At 43.7% G+C, this 24,073-nt stretch overlaps 1 protein-coding gene across 3 annotated transcripts; it reads right to left on the reverse strand.

The window, feature by feature from the left end:
* Window positions 1-5,669: 5,669 nt before the first annotated feature.
* On the reverse strand, window positions 5,670-23,478 carry LOC147998873 (disks large homolog 5-like). 3 transcript variants are annotated; one of them, XM_087595614.1, is made up of 7 exons: window positions 23,155-23,478; window positions 15,764-15,879; window positions 8,985-9,144; window positions 7,689-7,832; window positions 6,889-7,055; window positions 6,066-6,171; window positions 5,670-5,942 (listed from the first exon to the last, which is right to left on the reverse strand). In XM_087595614.1, the coding sequence occupies exons 2-6, from the start codon at window positions 15,822-15,824 to the stop codon at window positions 6,107-6,109; spliced, it is 597 nt and encodes a 198-aa protein (XP_087451740.1). In that variant the 5' UTR covers window positions 15,825-15,879; window positions 23,155-23,478; the 3' UTR covers window positions 5,670-5,942; window positions 6,066-6,106. The 3 variants fall into 3 exon arrangements, with proteins under 3 accessions (XP_087451740.1, XP_087451738.1, XP_087451739.1); XM_087595612.1 differs by lacking the exon at window positions 15,764-15,879; XM_087595613.1 differs by lacking the exons at window positions 15,764-15,879; window positions 23,155-23,478 and adding an exon at window positions 10,178-10,334.
* Window positions 23,479-24,073: the final 595 nt, after the last annotated feature.

The following is a 24,073-nucleotide window of genomic DNA, read 5'->3' on the forward strand; positions in this document are numbered from 1 at the left end:
ATCCTCTCTAGCAAAGCCCTCAAAGCTCCCCTCCCCCATCTCTCTGCTGTGCAGCTGTTGGCTGGTGGCTTCTTTATAATCACAGTTAACTGGGAGCAGGGTCAGTTTTGGGGGGTTAGCCAGTCTTGAGTTCTCCAAATTAGAATTAAAATACAAGCAGAATTAGGCCAATACACTACAGGGGATTCTTTTGTTTTGTTATGGTTTAATTTTTGTTTTACCTTTTTACTATTTATTTTATTTTTGGCTATTTTATTAATTTGTTATTTTATTTGCTTATATTTTAACTGTGGCCCTCTTTCCAGTATCCCCTCATCAAGCCTCACTTCCCATTTCTGCTCAGCTTTGCCTAAATGACAGTGCTCCCTGGCCACACATACCCATTCCCACCTGACAACTCTAGGATCCCTATTTGGTGGGCAACAGGTCTCACCAGAGCCAAGGGCCTACCACTGCATTAATGCCAGGGAAGTCAATCAATCCTCTTCTACACAGTGACCTAGAACCATAGACCCATTCTTGTATACACTTTGGCTGGCAAAAGTGGTCCCTAGGAGCTGGGGGATTGGTGAGAGAGGGTCTGATTAAATATTAAAGACCAATGATTGCTGCTTTCTCTTCTTTTTCTGATTGTGGGTGAAATTATGTTTGTGTGCTTGTCTTTTTTTCTTTTTGAAATTATTTCGAGGTGATTAATTTCTTGCTTTTTGGGGGTATAGTTTAGCTCATTGTCTTTGAGTTTCCTCCTATTATCATCTGTTAGGGTGTCTTAGAGAAAAATATTGTTTAAATTTGGATTTCTCATGAAATATCTTGGTTTCTCCATTCATGATGATTGAGAATTATGCTGCGTATAGGATCCTGGGTCTGCATTACATCTGTCCAGGATTTCCTGGCTTTTGGAGTCTCTGTTGAGAAGTCTGGTGTAATTCAGATAGGTCTGAATTCATTTGTTACTGCATATTTATACCTTACCCCTTTTAATATTCTTTCTTTGATCTGTGCATTTAGGGTTTTAATTGTTATGTGAATGGAGGAATATTTTCTGGTCTGCTCCCATGTGTCAGCTTCTATGGCAGTGGTTCTCAACACTCCTAGTGCTGCACACCTGTAATACAGCGCTTCATGCTGTGATGACTCCCACCATGAAATTATTTCATTACTACTTCATAACTAATATTGCTACTCTTATAAGTCATAATATGCAAGGTATCTGATATACAATCTTTGTGAGTGGTCATGGCCCAGAGTTTGAGAAACATTGCATTATATACACTTTTATTTTTTTTTTTAAAGAGAGGCCTTCATCTAAGAAGATCCTGATGCAGGTGTGAGAGCAGAGACACCCTGACGTAGTGACAAGTTAGGAGGCCCAAGGCCACTTGCCTTAATGGCAACAGAGATTCCTGGCTAAAGGCACAATCTGAAATCACTGTCCCCAGGACATTTCTTACCTCAGTTTTCCCCTATTACACGGTGTGTCTGCTTGGCCATGTCTGTCCAGGAAGTCAGTCCCTGTCGTCTCTGATACAGACAGAATGCTAAAGGTGAGAATGTTTTCCTCTGTTGGCTCCCAGTCACTTCTATAGAAGTGAGTTCAAATCCCCCGTGGGTAAATGTGTGTCTCACATAGTGTGTGAGACTTGAAATGTCATCCTTTTTGTTGACAAAAACCAACTCTCATTCAGATTTACAGCTGACCAACACTTAGTTTCAGGAGAATGAAGAAGCTGGCCAGGCCTGCAGAGTCAGATCCCCTCCCTGCCTGGGACAATCCCACCCACTGCAGACTTCAGCTTCACCTAGCAGCTGTTATCAGAAAATCTGACCTTAAGGTTCTGAAGTCCACACATGCACAAAACCTAAGGTTGTTAGATGGTGGATATGGGGTTTTTCTCCAATTTAAAATCATTCAGGCCTCTTTTCTCCCCTGGGATGCACTTTGTTCTCTCAGGTCTGTTCTTCTCAGAAGTCAACTCTCAGAAGGGGCACTTTGCTCTAACTCCTCCATGGGACCCACCCAGCATTGTGACTGGAGGATCCTATGGAGTTGTAGCTCTGAGCTGGGAGGGGCTGACTCACCCTGACTTGAAGAAGCCTGTTTTCACAGCTGAGCTAGATCTGAGGAACAGGTGCTTTTAAAGAAGCATGTGAAAGTATCTCCTGCAGGAGAGCTCACTATGCAGGGAAAGTCACACAGGACAGGGAAAAGTGGCTTCCCAACTTCCCGAGGGCGCTCAAATCAGGGAAGGTACCTGATTTCAGAGAGTTTGAGAAAGGCCTCCATCTCCCTGAAAGACTTCCCTCAATCATAAGTCCCACCACTATCCCAGGCTCAGCAAAGCCCTGCACCTGCCAGTTTCCTGCAAAGAAACCCAGTGTGGAGAATTGAGGATAACACTTCTAGGAAAAGGAAGACACAAGTCTCTGGGGGTCCTGGCCTGGAGTCTGTCCCTTAGGCTCTCCTCACTTCCCCTAGGTGCCTAGGGCAGAGGCAGGGTCAGGAGTAAGGGGAGGGGCAAGTTCATGGTCAGGGGCAGGGGCAGGGGCAAGCAGTGACCTCCAGCCACAAGATAGGCTTTGGGTGCATGGAACACGCAGCAGCAGAGCTCGCCCTGCCCTCCTCCTCTCTGGAGTGGGAAAGCATGGAGACCTGAGAGGTTGGGAAGAGTTGGGGAATTCACAGCTGCTTTCCTCTGACTGCAACTGCAAGTGCAGAGCCAGAGAGGCTCAGGGGATTCCCCGATTTCCTGATGTCATTGTCCTTGTGGATGTCCAGGTTAAAGGCTGTGCTTGGCTGGGCCAGAAGACCCGCAGACAGGTAGAAGATGCACAACTGGCCTGTGACCTCCCTGGGCACCCACTGGGACGCAGCTCAAGTGGACACAGACACTCACCACGCACCCTGCCCCAGCCCTAAGCCTGTGCACACCAAGGCCACAGCACCTCTGCTAGTCTCTCCCACCATGAGCACTCACCCTGGCCCCCTGGCTGGCTTACACTCTCTGTAGGGAGCTCCTTGTGTGGTTTAGACACCAGGTTGATTATGGCCTCAGAGAAGGAGTTTCACATTGTTCCTTCTCTTTCAATATAGTGGAATAATTGAAGCACTATTGTTATTAGGTCTTCATTAAAAGTCTGATAGGATTCTGCGTTAAAGCCATATGGCCTGAGATTTCACTTTTTAATTTTTGGAGGGGCAAACTATACTGACTGTATCTATTTTCTTCTGAGAATTATCCATGTACCTTCCCAGATCTGTGTTTATGTTGGTAATTGTTATCTGTCTAGAAAATACCAATATCAAATAGATTTTCAGTTTTCTTGAGTAAAGGCCTCTGAGATAAGACCTAATGTTTGTTGAATTTGTTCATTGTCTATTGTTAGATCCCTCTTTCCATTTCTAATTGTGTCAACTTAAGTATTGTCTATGGTGTGCAGTTTGTTTGTGGAGGAGTTGACTATGTGGTGGATCTTCTCAACAAAAATACAAAAAAAGAAACAAACAACAAAACAAACAAAAACAAAAAAAACAAAAAAAACCCAAACCACAGGTCTTGGTTGCCTTGACTCTTTGTGTTTTTCACTTTGTTTGTAATTGCCAGATTTGATTTGAGCCCTAAATTAATTTCCTGCCATAAAATCCTACCTGACAGTCTATGGGATCTGGTTTGGCCTCATCTTGGTAAGAGCAACATATATCTACTGAAGCTTTTCCTGCTCTCTGTAGTGGTGATGACGTGAAACCCTTACTGAAAACAATGCATAGCATGTTTTAGGCTGTATTAAAGCAGGCCACCATTTCAGTGTTCCCTGCAAGGTGCCATGGGACAGTATTAGCATATGTCTGCATGTACCTTGACAGTTTTCGTTAGGGACTACACACACACACACACACACACACACACACACACACACACACACACACTTTACTGACTGGTGCACATTCTTTGCACACAAAGAAGAAAGTGAGTAGTAATGAAAACACACCAATAATGGAATTGATGGAGGGAGTTGTGGGGAAGCTGGGGCTTAGAGTTACTTAAAGGCCCTATGCAGGCTCTCCTTTTGTTGGAGGAGAAACTTCAAGTGCAATGTGGTTCTTTATTTTCTTTCTCTAAAGCACAGAGGGCTAGGGTGGAACACAGGGCTTTGAGCATGTTCGGCAAGTGCAGTCACACTGAATCAAATCCTAGGGCTGGAACCTATTAATCTTCTACAGAATTACAGAGCAGCCAGGATGAAGACTCTCAGCTGAAAAGGTGGACATCTCAAGACAGGCACTGGACAATGGCTGACAGACTTGACTGAAAACTGGAACTGTTTTGCTATCTAATAGGAGAAGAAGGCACCTCATAAAACACTGTACTCTTAGGACAGTTTATGCAGGTTAGGATGACATGAACTATTGTCTCAGGTCACAGATGTCAGCACAAAGTATCCAAATTGTATGCCAATGGTAGCATTAACAGAACAAAGCACACAGTGTCATGAAGACATAAATTATGAGTTTGTGTAGCAAGACCCAGGCCTCTTCCAGGTTCTTAGATAGTAACTGAGAACCTCAAATACGGTAGTGATGTGATAGTGTGGGGTGAATCTAGTTAGAACTAGTTTCTATTGTGACACAGATGACTCTTTTTTGTGTCATGTTCAGCTTATGATGAATGACTAGTCCTAAGCATGAGAATAACCAAATACTACATTGCTTCTCTAGCTGCTGAGCTTTTAAAAGCCCTGGTATGACAGCAAGCTTTTGTGGACATTCTGGATTATTCCTTCTGTACTTTAACTCTCTGACTCACCTCCACTCTCAGTAAGTTAGATCAATTCCATAAATTGGAATCAGTCACCTGGAAAAAATACATTCTCAATATGATCCCAGATTGGCCATGGAAAAAGGGTAGCTTGAACTGTCCCACCTAGGTTCTGGGCTTCACAGGCCTGCTCTCCAAAAGAAACCTGTGTTCACAGCTGTAGGCTGCATTCACTATGGATGCCCTTGAGGTTCCTCCCTAAACTGCTTAGATTAAAATAATTTTCAAAAAACTGATTATGCCAATCTGGCCTACAGGAAGCTAGTTTCTATTCTGTATTTTATCAGATGTGCATAATACATATGGTCATCACTGATAATAGGTGAAAGATCTGCTCTAATATGGACACTAAGTGATGCTGGAGGATGATCCTGACCCACAATGAGGAGTGGGAACACCAGAGCCCTGTAGGGATGCCTGGCAACCTAACACGTTGAGCACGCAGAGCTCAGTAAGTTTCCTGTGATCACACATCTCCTGAGATCTCTCTATTTAATTGGAGGTGATCCTATCCACCTAATACAGCACCTCCTGTGGAATAACAAAAGCCACCTGCAGGAGCTGTGGTGATAACTCACAGGGTAGAGCATCTGCTGCTCTCTCAGAAGAACCACATGGACCCTAACAATTGGGTAAAGCATGTCAGTGATTACATCATAAAGTGTGTGTCAGAGAAACAGCCACATTATCCACACAAAAGACACTGTCACACTGGGTACCCCTTGGTGAATTTGAATTCACTTATAAGCCCAGGATCCATGGAACATGCAGAGATCCATCTCTATCTGTCAGTTCTAAGTACACAGGAGGGGACAGAACCCTTGAGTAAGAATGATGGTCTTAAGAGTCAAGAGATAGACTTCAATTTTTATTCATAACAAATACATTTTATAACACAAAAGGATTAAAATGAATAAAAATATTTAAAAATATTTGAAAGTGAAAAATAGTAACAGGAACATATAAATATGAAACAACAAAAAGAAAATTTCAATTAAAATCATAACAAAAATATTTCTAAAAGCAGATTCTTAACGAACATGTAGAAGCACAGATGTATTGCTGTTTCTCCTCTAGCACAGAAATGAAAGGCGGTCCCCCAAGGTGTCTCTTAAGTGGTGATTTCTGAAGAAGAAAGTGAGTAAGATCTCAATCAGTCAGGCTGGCTTAGTGTTATATAAATTTAGGGTCTCTAAGAAATGACAAATTAACTCTGAGGAAGAATTCTCATCCAAAAAATGTTGTTACCATTCAGGATGTTTGTCATCAGGGACTCCTGAGAAAGCAACTTATTCTTCAGGAAGCTCTCTTACTGGTGTGTGTCCAATTCCAGCTCTCTTGCACTTTCTTAGACCTGGGAGAAGAAGGAAGTTTTTGAGATAGTGATTTGGTGAGGAAATGCAAGCCAGCTGTCAGAATGCTGCCTTCTACCACCTCAGTTCTATTGGACAGTCGACATGGACCTTTTAACTGAATCATTGTTGCTAACTGCAGGAAGGGCAAAATCTCCAGCAAGCCTCACAGTAATGTGGGCTGACAATATGGGACCCAGACTTATACCAGTGCAAACCAAGAACAGGGCAATGGGAAGAGACCTCATTGGGTTGTAGGAAGAAGGAGACGTCCATATGTCACCAAGGTTAAAACCAATGACAAGAACTAATTTGACATTTGCACTTGGTTCTTATCCCAGAAAGGTGCTTCCTACACAAGAAGTCACATGACCAGAGAGTGTCATTTGGCAAGGAAACAAGAACTTGTTCAAAACTCTGCATAGGATCCAATCTATCACATGGATATGCAATAATGAGGTATGTTATTCATCTGTCACCATTTCTATACTGCAGCTTCAAAAAGAGCAGCAATATATACTTGCAAAATAATTCAGTTTCTGAAAAGTGGTTGGCTTCCCAGAATACTTGTGCATAGGCAGAGCAATGAACAATGCCATTACATGAGGTGGTTGGCTGGTTGTGAGTGTAAATTAGAAAGGTGGTAAGAGAAGCAAAGATGTATCAAATTGGCAAATTTTATCAGATATTGTTAAGCTAACACAGCTGCTCGTCCCTACCAGATGATGCTGGGTCTGGAGGTTGCTGGTCTTTATCTTTCTTGTTGAAGTCAACCAAATATTTCTGGTTCAGTGCACACTCAAGATGTCCCTCCCTGCTCCCCTGCTTCCGTGGGACCAACTTCTTCCTACATGTGTTCTCCATCAGGAGCTGGCTGAGCAGGTTTCTGGAAATACAGTCTGCATAGTAAGATCATGCTGCCCCTTTCTCCCATTCCCACTCCCGAGTGCCACTAACTCTACCAGGTCCCAGATACCCATGCAGACTTAATAAAATACATCTTGATACATATAAGGCTGCTGCACAAACCACAAAGAGTTAATTCTGGGAAGAATAAATTGTTTGTTTGGCCCGAGCACCAATTAGTGTCCACATCTCTCAAAAAGAACACGGATCTACATCTATCCATGAAAGCCCAATGCATGGGGGCAACATCAATTAGTAGTGGGCCAACACCCTCAAAGGAGGTCAGTAGAACCAAGAGAAGGTCATGCTAACCATTTGGTCCACCCACTGAGTGTTGTAAAACCTGGTATGACCCCAGAGGTCCAGGTCAGCCTAATAACCTTCTGCTGACTTCAATCAGTACTGTTCTATCTGGAGCCTTCTGAATATTCGTAGACAATCCTGGGAGGAGTAACAGTCTTTTGTGGAACTGAAAACTGAGTCCTATTGACCCTGGCACACTGATGTGTAAACAGCACAAGAGATAGAACCAGAGCTGAAGACCGTCCAATCCAGAACAAAGAAATCAGAAATGGCCATTCCACAAGTGATAGCCTTTCTGACCAGGACTTACCTAGAGAAGGTCATCTCCTTCTTCAGCTTATGGTTGGTCTCATGGATCTCAGTGTTCTCCATCTCTAAGTTGTGCAGAATTGACATGACCTCCTCCTCTATTCTCTCCAGGTCTTCATAATATGGATTTGGCCTGAAGTGTGGCCTGGCCCCAAATGATAGAATACAACGAACATCAGAATTTAGGAATATATGAGCTCATTGTGTGTCCTGTATTACCCCAGTCCTGGAAGGACACCTTCTGAATTCTACATATTGGGATGTTCTTCAGCTTCAGAAACGTGTTTTTGTTTGTCCAGATGGAGGGTTCCCTGGCTCCCTTTGTTCAATCAAGAGGAAATCTGCAGTCAAGCCAGTTAAGCTATCAAGAGCCTAGGCCACACGTCTCCATGCTCCCCCACCCCAACACACCCAGAAACCTGTGATTTCTTTTATCCTGTTTTAATAAAAGACCATATATCAACGCAAAATTATAATCTGCACAACGAATACAAATAAACAGACAAACGTGGCCACATAGGCAAAGAACTGTGCCGTTGACAGTGGGGCTCCCAGCATTCACATCACCATGAAAGTGTTACAGGTAAATACTCAGGCCAAGACATAGACCACTAGATTCCAAGTTTGGAGGGAAATATAAACATATAAAAGTTGTCCATATGCATTTGGATGTTACAGACACAGAGTCACAAACTGAGACATACCCACAATATAGAGAATTTTAAACAGAGTCAGAGATAGAGAAAGAGAAAGAGAAATATGGAAACAGAGAGCACTGTGAGAACCAGGAGAAATGCATGCACCATTGCTGTCCAGAGTGCAAGACGCACAGACAATAACAAACAGGCCTGAGCCTGAGAACTTCTAGTCAAGCATTGAGATGAACAGTTTGGGACCAGGCCCCTCAGGCTGCTGCCTGGATCTTCCAGCACTCAGTCCCCTGCCTAGCAAGTACATAGACTCACCATAAACTCACTGCAAATACAATCTTGCACAGCCACCAGCTGTCAAGTGCTTTCCAAATGCACACTGGGCACTCACTCTCCCTGACTTTATCCCTGAATTCTTCATTCAGACCACAAGTTCTGCTTTTCAATAAATGGAAGCAGATGAGTCCATTGTCCATCTTGCTCCCCAGGAAGGGTCAAGTTCTGAATCTCCTCTATATGGGAGGTGAGGTTTAGCACAGGGTGGTTAGGGAGGCACAGCTTTCTAGAACCCAAAACCTTAATAGTAGAGGATGAAGGTGACCTTGCAGACCCAGGAATGAAACAAGAGCATTTGGAGCGGTTCATACCTATTTTTAGTGGATCTCTCTGTCAGAAACCTCAGGCGATCTCTCAGGTCATTTCTCTCCTCGGTAATGAGCTGCAGCTCTTTAATCAGCCTCTCCTTTTCCTTCTTCGCCTGATTCTTGCTTAGGGAAGTTCCAGGGAATGATGATTCTCTCCCAGCATCTGTAGGTAGAAGAACACAAGTGAACCTGCATGGGGAGAATGCATAGAGGGTACATAGACCACCGTGGGGCCAAACAGGAGAACAAGCCTGGAACCCAGTGTCACTGCTAGGCGATTGGTCTATGCTTAAGAGGCCTCCTCAGTGGTCTCAGTTCTCCCACTACTCTATAGAGACCAAGAGACATAAGCAGCCAGGTGTTCCCTATGCTGGATATCACGTGCTTACATGTACCACGGAGATGGTTTCTCCAGGATTATTATCAGCTGAACAGGGTCCAGCTTGGTTTCACGACCTTCACCCCTGTGGTTTCAGAACTCAGATGATAAATTCACCATCCACAAAACTTGAGTGATTGGAGACACTCAGATGTCCTACCCTGATACTCTAGGCCAACAACTTTGGATGTAAAATGCATTTCTGGGGAGGATATAGTCAACAGACTTATCTGTTCCCCTATTTGAAATAGCAAATGCCCCAGAAGTACCAATAGGTTAGAGGCTGAATCTTGGTCTACATGTTCCAAATAGTTTTGGTATTTTAGAAAAAAGTTTGTAACACACAACCTCTAATATACAAAGCTAACGATGACCCTGCCAGTTAGAAGAAATCAGAGGAGGTCTAAGGACATAAGGTTATTGCCTGCAGCACAATTCTCTCCCTGTTCCTACTGACAGATATCCACTGTATTTAAAGAAGCAGTGATAGTTAAATACATTACTGCCCTGTCTAAACTCAGAAAAGGTGGACCCTCCATGACTCCTGATGGTATTATCATATCAATGTAACATAACAAATGAACTCTAAAAGTAAAGGCCAGAAATTCACACTATACTAGCATTTGCCTTACCATATCCTCCCTGTGGGGATGGGGAAACTAAAGTTCTGAAATCCTTGACTTTAAGGAATTGTGATATTCATGAAAATTCAATTCCTTTTCAGATGCTCCAGTTGTCATGGCCCATTGCTAGAAAGGTCAGCTTAAGCCTGCAGCCACCCTGGCAGGAAGCTCAAAATACACTGCCCAGAACTTACTCCACATTCCCCAGAAGTGCTGTCTTTGTCCATCATTACTTTGAGACGAAAGGCTAGACTCCTTCACTCTTGTCTCTCCACAATCGACGTTCCCCCTCCCAAAACGCTTGCGAAGATGGGAAAACATGTCTTAGCTTGTAACTGCCAGACTCAGACTGAGAGAAACTAGGGCACTGGTTGTCACTACAACACTGGTGACATCACAGAGGATGCCAAGAACTCTCTAGGAGACAATAGAGTGTCATAGAAGGGACAGCTGATGTCATGGGGAGCAGACTTTGCCTCCCAGCTAATGTTCTCCCTGTACTGAGCATAAGCAGAGGTGCCCTTTCCAGGAGACTTTCCTGGGGCAGAGTCACTGAGCATCTCCTGCTTCCAAAGCCAAATTTTCCTCAAGGCTTGATTATAAAAACCTTAGTAATTCCTATGCATCTAAATGAATGTTTCCTTCCATATCTTGCCCCAAAATGTCTCATCCTAACTCAAATTGTCCACATTCACCAATGTTAGCCATTAAAACTTCCTGAGATTTCATACCAGCTTGAATATGCAGTCAAAAGTTCTCCTGTCTCATTATGTACAGGTGCTTTAAATCACATCAATAAATAGTCTGCATGGTAGGTTACAACATGGGTGTGTGTTAGGGGAACACTCATGAAGTCATGTGCTTAGCAATCGACAATTGCCAAGAAATTCCTTAGGAGAAAGAGTTGACGTCTTTAAGGTGCTAGGAACAGTGTGGAGACCAGTTGGCAGAGGAAAGTGCAATATTGGAGCCATCAGTGAAGGGAACCTCATGCTGCTTGTGGGGTTCTCCTCTCTGCACCAATGTCGCCAAAGGAGCACTGCTCACAGGCCTGAGTAAGATATACCATGAGCTTCTGTCAGAAAAATAAAATAGTCAAGAGATATAGGGGGTGCACATAAACGTCTAAAATGAAGCTATAAACATCATTAAGTGGATAGAGCAATGTCCCAGCACCTGTACACTGGGAAATGGCCACCCTACCAAACACAAAAGCATCTATCTTATTAAAAAATGAATACTGTATAGAATTCATACATTAACACTGATTGATCACATCCATAGTTCAAATTTTGGGTGCAAATTCATGGCCCTAACTATCTTTCTCTCAACTTCTATAGCAAAAAATAAGAAAGAAAAAGAAAAAGTCAAAACAAAAAGCTCAAGCTTCTCATATGAGGATTACAGGAAGTGTTATATGGTAGTCAGTTCTGATTAGGCCATTTTAGATAGAACAGTGCATAGTGACCCTTAATGTGATGGGCCCTATATAAAGCTTTTTGCAATATTGGAATTTTAACAAACCTCAACAGAACATACAGAAGAGGAAAGGATGTGATCACCATGTCCTTGCTCTCTATCAGGGTATTTTTCTGTGTCCTTGATTGTCAGGCATAGAACAGCAACAATCTGAAATAGCTGGTAGACATGGAAAAAGGTGGCTAAAACTATAGTTGTGGGTTACACACCTCAACTGTCAAAGGCTAATGCTGTCCTCACAGTCCTTGGAGGCTACTCTTGTAAGCCTATTTATTGGAAAGTGGAAGGAGGTTCATCTGAGCTCAAAGTGAACCTGGCCAGCCAGGGAGAGGGCAACCTGTGATAATTGAGACCCTCTCTAAAACCAGCATAGAAACCCACACTTCATTCAAAGCATCATCTGTGAATTCTTGATTATTTACCATTCTCTCCCTACCAGTCTTTCAGTCTGGAATGATAGAAAAGAACTGGAAATGATCTTCCTATTCTCAGGACATTAATCTCTCTTTCCTTAGGTGCACATTAAGAACCCATGCAAACAGGTTTGACCATATGAACAACTTAGTATCATCTACTCAGTATATCTAGCCTAATACTGTGCCTATGGAAATCTCAAGCTTCCCTGAGTGTTGCTGAACCAGCAAGAAGTATGAAGTACTGAGGTCAAACCCCAGTGATCCTTTCAAGGGTTTAGAAGTAAGCCATCAGAGAAACTCCACTTCTTTGTCCTTAGATTAAATCACATTGACACAATGTGAATCTGGTGGACTATTTAACCAGACATCTTTCTCCTAAACCCAGCTTTCTGAGTTCAGTCCATGGGAACCTGCATGGGGAGAATGCATTGAGTGTACATAGACCACAGTGAGGCCTAAACAGGAGAACAAGCCTGGAACCCAGTGTAACTGCAAGGAGTTTGGTCTTTGCTTAAGAGACCTCCTCAGGGGTTTGGGGATTTAGCACTTGCCTAGGAAGTGCAAGGCCCTGGGCAAGGCCCTGGGTTCGGTCCCCACCCCCAGAAAAAAAAAGAACCAAAAGAGAGAGAGAGAGAGAGAGAGAGAGAGAGAGAGAGACCTCCTCAGTGGGTCTCAGTTCTCCCACTACTCTATAGAGACCAAGAGATGTAAGCAGCCAGATGTTCCCTATGCCTGCCAACACAGGCAATAAATGCAGTAAATTTTAATTTCTGTTCAATTGTTCAGTAACTTACTTACACTTGCATATTGCTTTGGAAGTGGTGGGGTTTCATGATCAGCATTGCATTTAATAAAACATAACCAATCATCCCTCCTAGAATGACTCTGTATATAGAGAAAGAAAATTTATTAGAATGGCTTATAGGCTGTGGTACAGCTAATTCAACAAGGAATGGAAGGTCTAAAACGCAGTAGTTATCCCTGTTGAAGCCAATCCCCCTAGCATAGGTGTAGCCATTTTGTTCCATGCCTGCCAGATAGTTCATATTCTTGCTGTAATATGTCGCCTATCATTGTTGTCTGAAAATAATTTAACTCACAGCAGGGTCAGGCATGATCACATAACTTGTGTATGTTTTTCTTATTGGTTATTTTGTTTATTTATATTTCAAATGTTAACCCCCTTTCCAGTTTCCCCTCCAAAAACCCTGCATTCCACCCCTTTCCCCAGACCCCTCGAGGGTGCTCCCCCACCCACCCGTTCCCAAACCACTGGAAGGAAGTTCTTTATGTTGTGAGGTTTCTTAATCTTAAATTCCATAAGCATAAGCTTCATGTAGGACCAATAAAATTAAAGGTCAATATGAGGCCTGCAGAGATGGCTCCATGGTTAAGAGCACTGACTGCTCTTCCAGAGGTCCTGAGTTCAAATCCCAGCAACCACATGGTGGCTCACAACCATCTGTAATGAGACCTGATGCCCTCTTCTGGTGTGTCTGAAGACAGCTACAGTATACTTATATGTAAATAAATAAATCTTTAAACAGATAAAAAGTCAGTATGAACCTTTGTTGTCTAAAATGGCTTGAGTCAGGGCTGACAACCAGACAGCCCTTCCAGCACCTGCCTATGAGCTCACAGTTTAGTCTTTATAAACTGACATAGAAAAATGTCCAGGGTCCTAGCCTGACAAATTCTCAGCTAGGTCTCTGATGATCAGTCTTAGGGTGGGCATTCAAAAAACCATCCCTCTCTAAGTGAGGTCAGAGTTTGTGTGGTTTATGGGGCAACTCCTGAACCCCAACGGTTTTGTCCATAAGGCTGGATATTTCAGCTGCTCTTCAGTACATGCAGTAATCCTGAAGAAGTAGGCAAATTAATAAAGCAAACTTCCTTCTTCCATGTCCTTGATGTAAGCTGCCAGCAGAAGGTGTGGTCCAAACAACAACCAACAGATTGGGTAAAGATCTTTACCAATCCTACAACAGATAGAGGGCTTATATCCAAAATATACAAAGAAATCAAGAAGTTAGACCGCAGGGAGACAAATAACCCTATTAAAAAATGGGGTTCAGAGCTAAACAAAGAATTCACAGCTGAGGAATGCCGAATGGCTGAGAAACACCTAAAGAAACGTTCAACATCTTTAGTCATAAGGGAAATGCAAATCAAAACAACCTTTAGATTTCACCTCACACCAGTCAGAATGGCTAAGATCAAAAACTCAGGTGACAGCAAATGCTGGCGAGGATGTAGAGAAAGAGGAACACTCCTCCATTGTTGGTGGGATTGCAGACTGGTACAACCATTCTGGAAATCAGTCTAGAGATTCCTCAGAAAATTGGACATTGAACTGTCTGAGGACCCAGCTATACCTCTCTTGGGCATATACCCAAAAGATGCCCCAAAATATAACAAAGACACATGCTCCACTATGTTCATAGCAGCCTTATTTATAATAGCCAGAATCTGGAAAGAACCCAGATGCCCTTCAAAAGAGGAATGGACACAGAAAATGTGGTACATCTACACAATGGAATATTAGTTATCAAAAACAATGACTTTATGAAATTCATAGGCAAATGGATGGAACTGGAAAATATCATCCTGAGTGAGGTAACCCAATCACAGAAAAACACACATGGTATGCACTCACTGATAAGTGGATATTAGCCCAAATGCTCGATTTACCCTAGATGCACAGAACACATGAATCTCAAGAAAGATGACCAAAATGCGAATGCTTCACTCCTTCTTTAAAAGGGGAACAAGAATACCTTTGGCAGGGACTAGGGAGGCAAAGTTTAGAACAGAGGCAGAAGGAACACCCATTCGGAGCCTGCCCCACATGTGGCCCATACATATACAGCCACCAAACTAGATAAGATGGATGAAGCAAAGAAGTGCAGGCTGACAGGAACCAGATGTAGATCTCTCCTGAGAGACACAGCCAGAATACAGCAAATACAGAGGCGAATGTCATCATTAAACCACTGAACTGAGAACGGTACCCCTGTTGAAGGAATCTTAGAAAGGACTGAAAGAGCTCAAGGGGGTTAAGACCCCATATGAACAACAATTCCAACCAAGCAGAGCTTCCAGGGACTAAGCCACTACCCAAAGACTGACCCTGGGCTCCAACTGCATTCATAGCAATGAATAGCCTAGTAAGAACACCAGTGAAAGGGGAAGCCCTTGGTCCTGCCAAGACTGAACCCCTAGTGAATGTGATTGTTGTGGGGGAGGGTGGTAATGGCGGGAGGATGGGGAGGGGAACACCCATACAGAAGGAGAGGGAAAGGGGTTGGGGTATGTTGGCCTGGAAATCGGGAAGGGGAATAACAATCGAAATTTAAATAAGAAATACTCAAATTAATAAAGATGAAAAAAATAAAAAAAGGTGTGGCCCAGATTAGATGTGGGCCTTTCCATCTCAAAAGATCTGAATTAAAGATTTATCTCCTCACTCAAATATTTGGATTAGAAGTAGGTCTTCTTGCTTCAAATAATTTAATTAAGAAAAAAAATCCAATGGTGCTCATGCCTTTAGCCTCAGCATCCAGGAGGCAGAGGCAGGTGGATCTGTGAGTTCAAGGCCAGCCTGGACTACAAAATGAATTCCAGGACAGCCAGAGCTACACAGAGAAACCCTGTCTCAAAAAAAACAAAGAAGAGGAGGAGGACCAAGAGGAGGGGGTTGAAGAGAGGAAAACAGAAAGAAGGAAGGAGAGAGAGAGAGAGAGAGAGAGAGAGAGAGAGAGAGAGAGAGAGAGAGAGAGAGATCCCCCTCACAGGGCGTCAAGCCATTTGGCATTAGTTAATTCCAGGTACACTCAAGTTAACAACCAAGAACAGCAATCCCATTACCCGTGGTTGTGATCTCACCCTGGTAGGCTCCTGATTGGAGGCTGAAGCAGGAGAATTGCCATAAGTCTGATGCCAGCATGAACTACACACGTGTTCCAAGCCATGCCAATCTCAGCTACAGTTTGAGATTCTGTCTGAAAAATATGAAAGAGAAAGAAAACATAATTTCCTAGAGCAGTGTTTCTCAACCTTCCTATGGCCTCAACCCTTTAGAACAGTTCCTCATGCTGTGGGGATCCCAACTACAAAATTATTTTTTCGCTACTTCACAACTGTAAATTTGCTACTGTAATGAATCTTTATTGTAGTGTAAACTGTCTGATAGGAGACCCTGTGTGGGTCACGACCCACAGGCTGAGGGCCTTTGCCCTAGAGGCGGTCTTGGCCTAGATTATATAGTTCATATTATAATGGGCTCTCTCAGCGTTTGAAGGTTGAGTATATTCACTTGTAACATCACAACTTAGAAATTCAGCTGAGCAGGTGACTGGTACCGTGTGACATCCCCCAGAATAGCTTTGCCATTTTGTTCCATGCCTGCCAGCCATTTCATATTGTTGCTGTAACACGCCTGCCGTCACTGATGAGGAGAAGGGACTTGGCTCAAGGACATGCTGACCACACACCTTGTTTTGTTCTGAATGTTCTGTATGCGGTTTGCTAATCTAGAGAAATTCTACACCTGAAGGAGTGGTTCCCTGAAGTGGACACAGGTGAAAGGCTAAGGCAGATGTGTGAAGGAACGTTTCACTGAAGCAGACACAGGTAAAAGGATGTTCTGCTAAAGCACGCATGTGAAAGGACACGTGATGAAGGGTTCTGCACTAAGGACAAACATGCATTGGTCTGCCTTGCATTCTGTAGTTGAGCTGCATTTGTTGGGACTTCATAGAACCACAGCAAAAAACCTTCTGGTGGGCTGTGTGTTTCCTTGGGCTTGGGCTGATGGGCAGAGTGATGTCCGCTGAGACAGACACATGTGCTGACGCAGGACACACGCTGAGGCCAGGCCCATGAAGGACACGGGATATTGAGAGGGAGTTTGGGTGGAGGCTGAGCTTGGCTTGCGTAGCTTGTTGGTCTGGGGTCTCTGCTGATCTCTGCTCACCTGAGAGCTGCTCTTACTGACTGTGTAGCATCTTGGCTGCTCTTTGTTGCACTTGGACAGCCCTCAGGACCAGGCTCTCCTCTCTCTTAACCATGGCTGCTGTCCTCTTCCTCTCTCCTCTCTGTCACACACGTTCTTCCTTTATTCTCTGGCAGCTTCTTCCTCCTTCTCCCCTCCTCATGATCCTCTCTAGCAAAGCCCTCAAAGCTCACCTCCCCCATCTCTCTGCTGTGCAGCTGTTGGCTGTTGGCTTCTTTATAATCACAGTTAACTGGGAGCAGGGTCAGGTTTTTTTGGATTAACCAGTTTTGAGTTCTCCAAATTAGCAGTAAATACAAGCAGAAGTAGGCCAATCCACCACAGGGATTTCTTTTGCTTTGTTTTGTTTTAATTTTTCTTTTACCCTTTACTTTATTTTATTTTTGGCTATTTTTAATCATTTGTTATTTTATTTATGTATATTTCAAACGTTGTCCCACTTTCCACACTCACCTCATCATATCTTACATCCCATTTCTGCTCAGCTTTGCCTATGTGACAGTGCTCCCCCACCCACACATATCCATTCCCACCTCACACCTCTATGACCTCCTTTTGGTGGGCAACAGGCCTCAGGGTAGTCAATGGCCTCCCACCACATGATGCCACTTAAGTCAGTCCTCTTCTACACAGTTACCTAGAACCATAGAGCCATCCTTGCATATACTTTGGCTGGCAGTTTGATCCCTAGGAGCTGCGGGTCTGGTGACAGAGGATCTGGTTAGATATTAAAGACAAATGGTTGCTGCTTTCTCCTCTTTTTCTGGTTATAGGTGAAATCATGTTTGTTTGCTTCCCTTTTTTGAAATTATTGAGTTGATTAATTTCTTGGTTTTTCTTGTGTATAGTTTAGCTCATTTTCTTGGGGTTTTCCTCGTATTTTCCTCTGTTGTGCTCTCTTAAAGAAAAATGTTGTTTAAATTTGGTTTTGTTGTGAAATATCTTGGTTTCTCCATTTATGGTGACTGAGAATTATGCTGGGTATAGGACCCTGGGTCTGCATTCCATCTGCCCAAATTTATCTGGCTTTTGGAGTCTCTGTTGAGAAGTCTGGTGTATTTCAGATAGGTCTGAATTATTTATTACTGGTTATTTATACCTTACCCCTTTTAAAGTTCTTTCTTTGATCTGTGTTTTTAGTGTTTTAATTATTATGTGAATGGCAGAGTTTTTTCTGGTACAATTCATTTAGCCTTCTGTAGGCCTCTTGTACAGTTATGGCATTTTCTTCCTTACCTTATGGAAGTTTTCTGCTATAATTTGTTGAAGATGTTTACTGGACCTATGAACTGGAAATCTTAATTCTGTTCTATATCTATTATCCTTAGATTTGGACTTTTAATTGTGTCCTGAAATTCATGGATGTTTTGGATTCAATAAACCATACATGTTTATCTGAGATGGGTGTTTTGTGTTTTGTGGGGTGACCTCCTTGATGCCAACTCTTCCATTTAGTAGCAGGTTGGTTAATGAGACATGGTTAGGAATGGTGACTTATTGACATAAACTATATGAAAATAGGTAGGTTAATTTATGTGTGTTAAGTATCAGTAGTCTCCTGGGTGGTTTTGGTTCCCAGTTGGCCATGTGCAACCGTTTCAAAAGCCCCGGTTTGATGTTCCTTGGGTTTCCTATGATGATGCACTCAGATATGACAAATATCAACAGAATCCTCGTCAAAGAACTTAATTTATATAATAGACCGAAAATTACTAATTATGTTACAAAATATTTGATCACACTGTGATCTCCAAGAATGTATTATTTACTGATAAACTATTGTGTGGTATAGCATCGCCATGGCACAGGCATTTAACACAAGGGTTGTTTGTTTGATGTAAACATGGACTTTACTTTGGTAAGGCTAACCTACCACACACCTTTATTGCAAAGATAAAACTGCATTTAGGTTCAGAGATGGTCAAGGCACAACTTGAAAGGAAATGAAGATGACTAAACCAATGGAAAGTCTTTGAGTTGAAGGATTTTTAGAAAGTGTGCAGAGGGAAGAAGAATGCTCTTCTGGGAGGTCAGTGAATTAGGAAGGACAGTTGGGAGTTGACTTCTGTATCTGGCTCCTGAAACTTCATTGGTAAAAATTAATGTCTGGAATTTTGTGTTGTAAAACAACACATTGGCTCTGCAGCTTTTGGCAAGGGCCATGGACAGAGAGATCACACCAGCTGGGGACAATCTGAAAGGAAATCAGGTTTTCTTAAGTCACCTGAGAAGTCCTCAAGGAGAGAGGAATGAATGGGTAGCACCATAATAGAAGGCTTTAGGATCTCGTACTGAGCTACTCTAGATGCCTTGAAAATAGAAGCAGAGAATGAAAAACTAAATGACTTCACAGGAATTAGCTCAATTCTCACTATGATCATTTCATGTTGGTAATTTATACTTGATTCTTTTTTTAAAAAAAATTAAAAAAGAGTCTTCTGTTTTAATGTGAGGCTGTCTTAGAATCACAAAATGCTTACACCTGTATGGCGCCTGGCATCTAACACTATCGGGCTAGAGATTCTACTTTTAAATGCATCACCATCGACAGCTTCCATTTAACCTGCAGGTGTCCATGCCAGGCAGACACTGAGCAGGTTGTATGTTCTGTTAATCTCCACAACAACCCAATTCAGCAGAAACACGTCCATTTTACAGGTGAAGAAACCACAGCTCAAAGCAAATGAGTATCAGGGTCCCCTCAGTCTCACTGTCTGTCACTCAGACCCACATCCTTCTCTGTACAGGGAAGCCATGGGCCTGATGTGGCTGTGCAAGCTGATTCTGCTGAGATGATCAATGCTATTCTTGACCCTGGGAGAATTTAAGACAAGGTGACCCACAGACTCCTGGGATAGATTCTATCTCTGGGTTCTAGGGTGGGACACAGTATCACTTGCATGGGTCTCTACTCATCTGAGGAGTCTGCTCCCATGTGTCAACTTCTATGGCAGTGGTTCAAATCCCTCCTAATGATGTAACCCTTTAATACAGATCTTCATGCTGTGGTGACCCCCATCACAAAATTATTTCATTGCTACTTCATAACTAATATTGCTACTCTTTTATGTCATAGCATGCTAAGTATCTGATATGCAATGTATCTGACATACACTCTCCTAGAAGGGGTCACAACACACAGGTTGAGCAACATTACTCAATAAACTTTTTCTTTTTCTTTTTTAAAGAGAGGCCTTCGTCTCAGAAGGACCTGGAGCAGTTATAAGAGCAGAGATGCCCTGTGGTAGTGACAAGTTTTAGCAGGCTCAAGGCTGCTTGCCTTAATGACAACAGATATTCCTGGCTAAAGGCACCACCACAAATCACTCTCCCCAGGATATTTCTTACCTCAGTTTTCCTCCATTACAATGTCTATCTCCTTGGACGTGTCTGTCCAGGCAGCCAGTCCCTGTAGTGTCTGATACAGACAGAATGCTAAGGGCAAGAATGCTTTCCCTCTGTTGGCACAGTCACTTCTACAGTAGTAAGTTCAAATCCTGGAGTGTATATATGTGTCTCACATAGTGTGTGAGACTTGAAATGTCATCCGTTTGAGTTGACAAAAACCAACTCTCACTTCAGATTTACATCTGACCAACAATTATTTTCACGAGAACACAGAAGCTCGCCAGACCTACAGAGTCAGATCCCCTCCCTGCCTGGGATGATCCCACCCAGGTTAGACTTCAGCTTCACTTATCAGCTGTTATCAGAAAAGTGTTATCTTAAGATTCTGCAGTCCACGGTCTGGACAAAAGTTGTTAAATGGCTAGTATGGGAGTTTTCTCCAGTTTAAAATCATTCTGGTCTCTTCTCTCCCCTGGACTGCCCTCTGTTCTCTCAGGTCTGTTGGTCCTGGAAAGACCTGGGTTCACCTCAAGGCCTGGGTTGTGGAGGAAGACCTTTTGTTGTGGAAATGAGCATGGATCAAGGACGTAGCCCCACTCTGGACAATTAAGCTCCAGAAAATCTTCCCCAATCACAGAACTAGGTCATGTGGGAGCCTACACTGTTTCAAAGGGAGAGCTGGTTGCTTTCTCCTGGAAGAAGCACTTGGGGGTTGACTGTCACTTCTGAACCTTCTGTTCTAAGTCACTTCTCAGAAGGGGCACTTTGCTCTAACTCCTCCATGGGACTCACACAGCACTGGGGCCAGAGGATCCTCTGGTGTTGCAGCTCTGAGCTGGGAGGGGTAGCTCTCACCCTGACTTGAAGAAGCCTGTTTTCACAGCTGATCTAGATCTGAGGAACAGGTGCTTTTAAAGAAGCATGTGAAAGTATCTCCTGCAGGAGAGCTCACTATGCAGGGAAAGTCACACAGGACAGGGAAAAGTGGCTTCCCAACTTCCACGGGGCGAGCGAACCAGGGAGGGCACAGGATGGTTGTGGAGTTTATGAAAGGCCTGCATCTCCCTGAAAGTCTTCCAGCAACCCTACATCCCACCACTATCCCAGGCTCACAGGTGAGGATCAGCCAAGCCTGCCACCTACGGGGGTCCCTGCAAAGTAAACCTGGAGTGGTGAACTGGGGAAAACACTTCAGGGGAGGGGGAGACACCAGTCCCCAGGGCCAAGCCTGGCATCTGTTCATTTGGCTCTGGCTTCTAGGTGTTGCCTAGTGCAGGGCTTGGTGAGCCCAGATCTCAAAAGTCTTTGGCTAAAGAAGTGAGAGCCCACAGGGCAATGCAAACCACGGCAGGGCAGGGCAGAGCAAAGCCGCACTCCAGCAGACAGTGTATAAGCTATGGGCTCGAGGGACTGGCAGGAGCAGGGCTAACCCTTGCTCTTTGGGCAGGGCAGGGCGGGGCGGGGCAGGGCAGGGCAGGGCAGGGCAGGGCAGGGCAGGGCAGGGTGTTCCGCACTCCAGCAGACAGTGTATAAGCTATGGGCATGCGGGACTGGCTCATTATAAGGCAGGGGAGTAACACACTCCTTCTAAACAAAGAATGACTGTACTAATAATCTAACCTTAATATTTTGAATTTCTTGTCCCATATAAAGAACTGCCTCTTCTAGAGCATTCGCCCTGTCTTCAAACCCTCCATGTATCTTTCCTTGAATCAATAAAGCAATACTAACATTCTTAGATAACTTAGATGAGCAGTGTGGACCTCTCTAACCAAAGAAGTAGTAGATAAGGCAAAAGGAGACATTACACCAATCAGAGCAGTAAGACCCAGAATTAAGGCAACCACAAAACGCCTACCTCTACGAAGTACAGAGGAGGCATGATGAATGGCCTCTATGCCAGGATCAAAAAACCATGTCCCATTAACATAGACAGGCAAAAGTACATAAGGAGGTTGTCGTACTATGACAAAAACATTTTTCCTTGTAACAGTAAGACAATTAGATAATTGACAATTTATGCAAGTAACATGATAAACACCATGACCATCCTGACAAGGGAAAAATCGCCATGCTCTTCAGAGGAAAGAAAGGAGAAAGGAGCAGCCACACAGGCTAAAACTGAAGCAGAAACTCTCTTAACCTCAGAACGAGGTCTAATAAGGGTTACTTTATGAGGAGCAGCCAAAAGACGCTATAGATCAGGCTGAACAGGAAGCAAGTGGGAATTAAAAATTGGGGGAAAGGTAGGGGAAGCCCATCCAGGGGCAAACCAGGCATTAGCAGGGGAGGTCGGTAAGGAAGCATCTCCTTTGGTAAACCTATACTGTTTCAATTGCATAGATAATCATGTTCTGGACTACTAACAGACCAATCTAAAAGTTTAAAAGTTTGAGCTGTAGGGCTAAAGGGAGTAAAGTACGCAGCTTTGGAGAGAAAACCGCAAGACCACCATTGAGGGTAGCCATTAATAGCAATATTCTCCCAAACAGAGATCAGTTCCTCGCCATTCTGACAAGCAAACAAAAGGGAAGGCAAAGGACCTGAAGAAGATGGAGGAGAATAATGAAAGCCTCCTTTAAAAGGTAAAAATAATTTTAGAAACTGAATGTGTCGCTGACTGGTGGAATCGTCACTACAAGCATATTTTCGAGGAGTTGGAGACTCTGAAATTAACTCTCTCTCCTCTAAAGAGAAACACCCTTTAATGTCATTTTTAACAGTAAAGCATGTGGGAAGGGAGTCAGCGATTCCAGAATAGTTGTAGCAAGTCAAAGTTCGTTCTTTGAAATAAGAACTACTTTCTCCTCACCTTGACAAGGCCAAATTCCCAAGGGGCCACATGAAACAAGGGAGGATCAGGTAAATAAGCCCAGTAGGAGTCTTGGGCAGCAGCATAGAGAAAAATAATTACCTGGGTGAAGAGCAGTGAAAGCATAGCAGGAGAAGATTGGAGGGAGTAACTGGGAGTCGGAGAGGAAGCACGCTATCTCTTGCAGCAGAGACCAATTCTTGAAGCTGATCCCAAGTTGGCAACAGCGTGGTAGATGAGCGACCATGCAGCTGAAGCCTGGTGAAAGCAGAAGTGAGGCGCTGCTCAGAGCTGTCTGGCGTCATCAGGAATGAGGCAGGCTCCGCTCTCATCTTTCGCTGTCGGTTGTTGAGGGGAGACTTTCTGCTTTTCTGCCCTGGGATTGTATGATGTGATGAGGCGGTCCGGAATCCAGACTGGTGACTCGGCATCCTGTGGAAAGACACATGCATGCCCCCTTGCGGAGGAGAGAAGAACATCTGGTCCCTTCCACGTAGATGAAACAGCTTTCTGCAAATCTAAGGGACAGTGATGTTCCCTAGGATCGCAATGGCGCTGTTGCAGATCTACCTTGAGAATCTTTTTTTCCCTTTTCTTCTTTTTCTTCCATCTAAATTAAATTGGGTATTTCTCATTTACATTTCAAAGGTTATTCCCATTCTCATTTCCAGGCCAACATTCCCCTAACCCCTGCCCCTCCCCTTCTATATGGGTGTTCCCCTCCCCACCCTCCCCCCATTACCGCCCTCCCCCGAGGAATCCAGTTCACTGGCGCTCCAACCTTGACAGGACCAAGGGCTTCCCTTCCACTGGTGCTCTTACTAGGCTATTCATTGCTACCTATGCGGTTGGAGCCCAGGGTCAGTCCATGTATAGTCTTTGGGTAGTGGCTTAGTCCCTGGAAGCTCTGGTTGGTTGACACTGTTGTTCATATGGGGTCCCAAGCCCCTCCAGCTCTTTCGGTCCTTTCTCTGATTCCTTCAAACGGGGTCCCATTCTCAGGTCAGTGGTTTGCTGCTGG

Source organism: Rattus norvegicus, chromosome 19 (genome assembly GCF_021556685.1).
Source record: "Rattus norvegicus strain SHRSP/BbbUtx chromosome 19, alternate assembly SHRSP_T2T, whole genome shotgun sequence".
Lineage (NCBI taxonomy): Eukaryota > Metazoa > Chordata > Mammalia > Rodentia > Muridae > Rattus > Rattus norvegicus.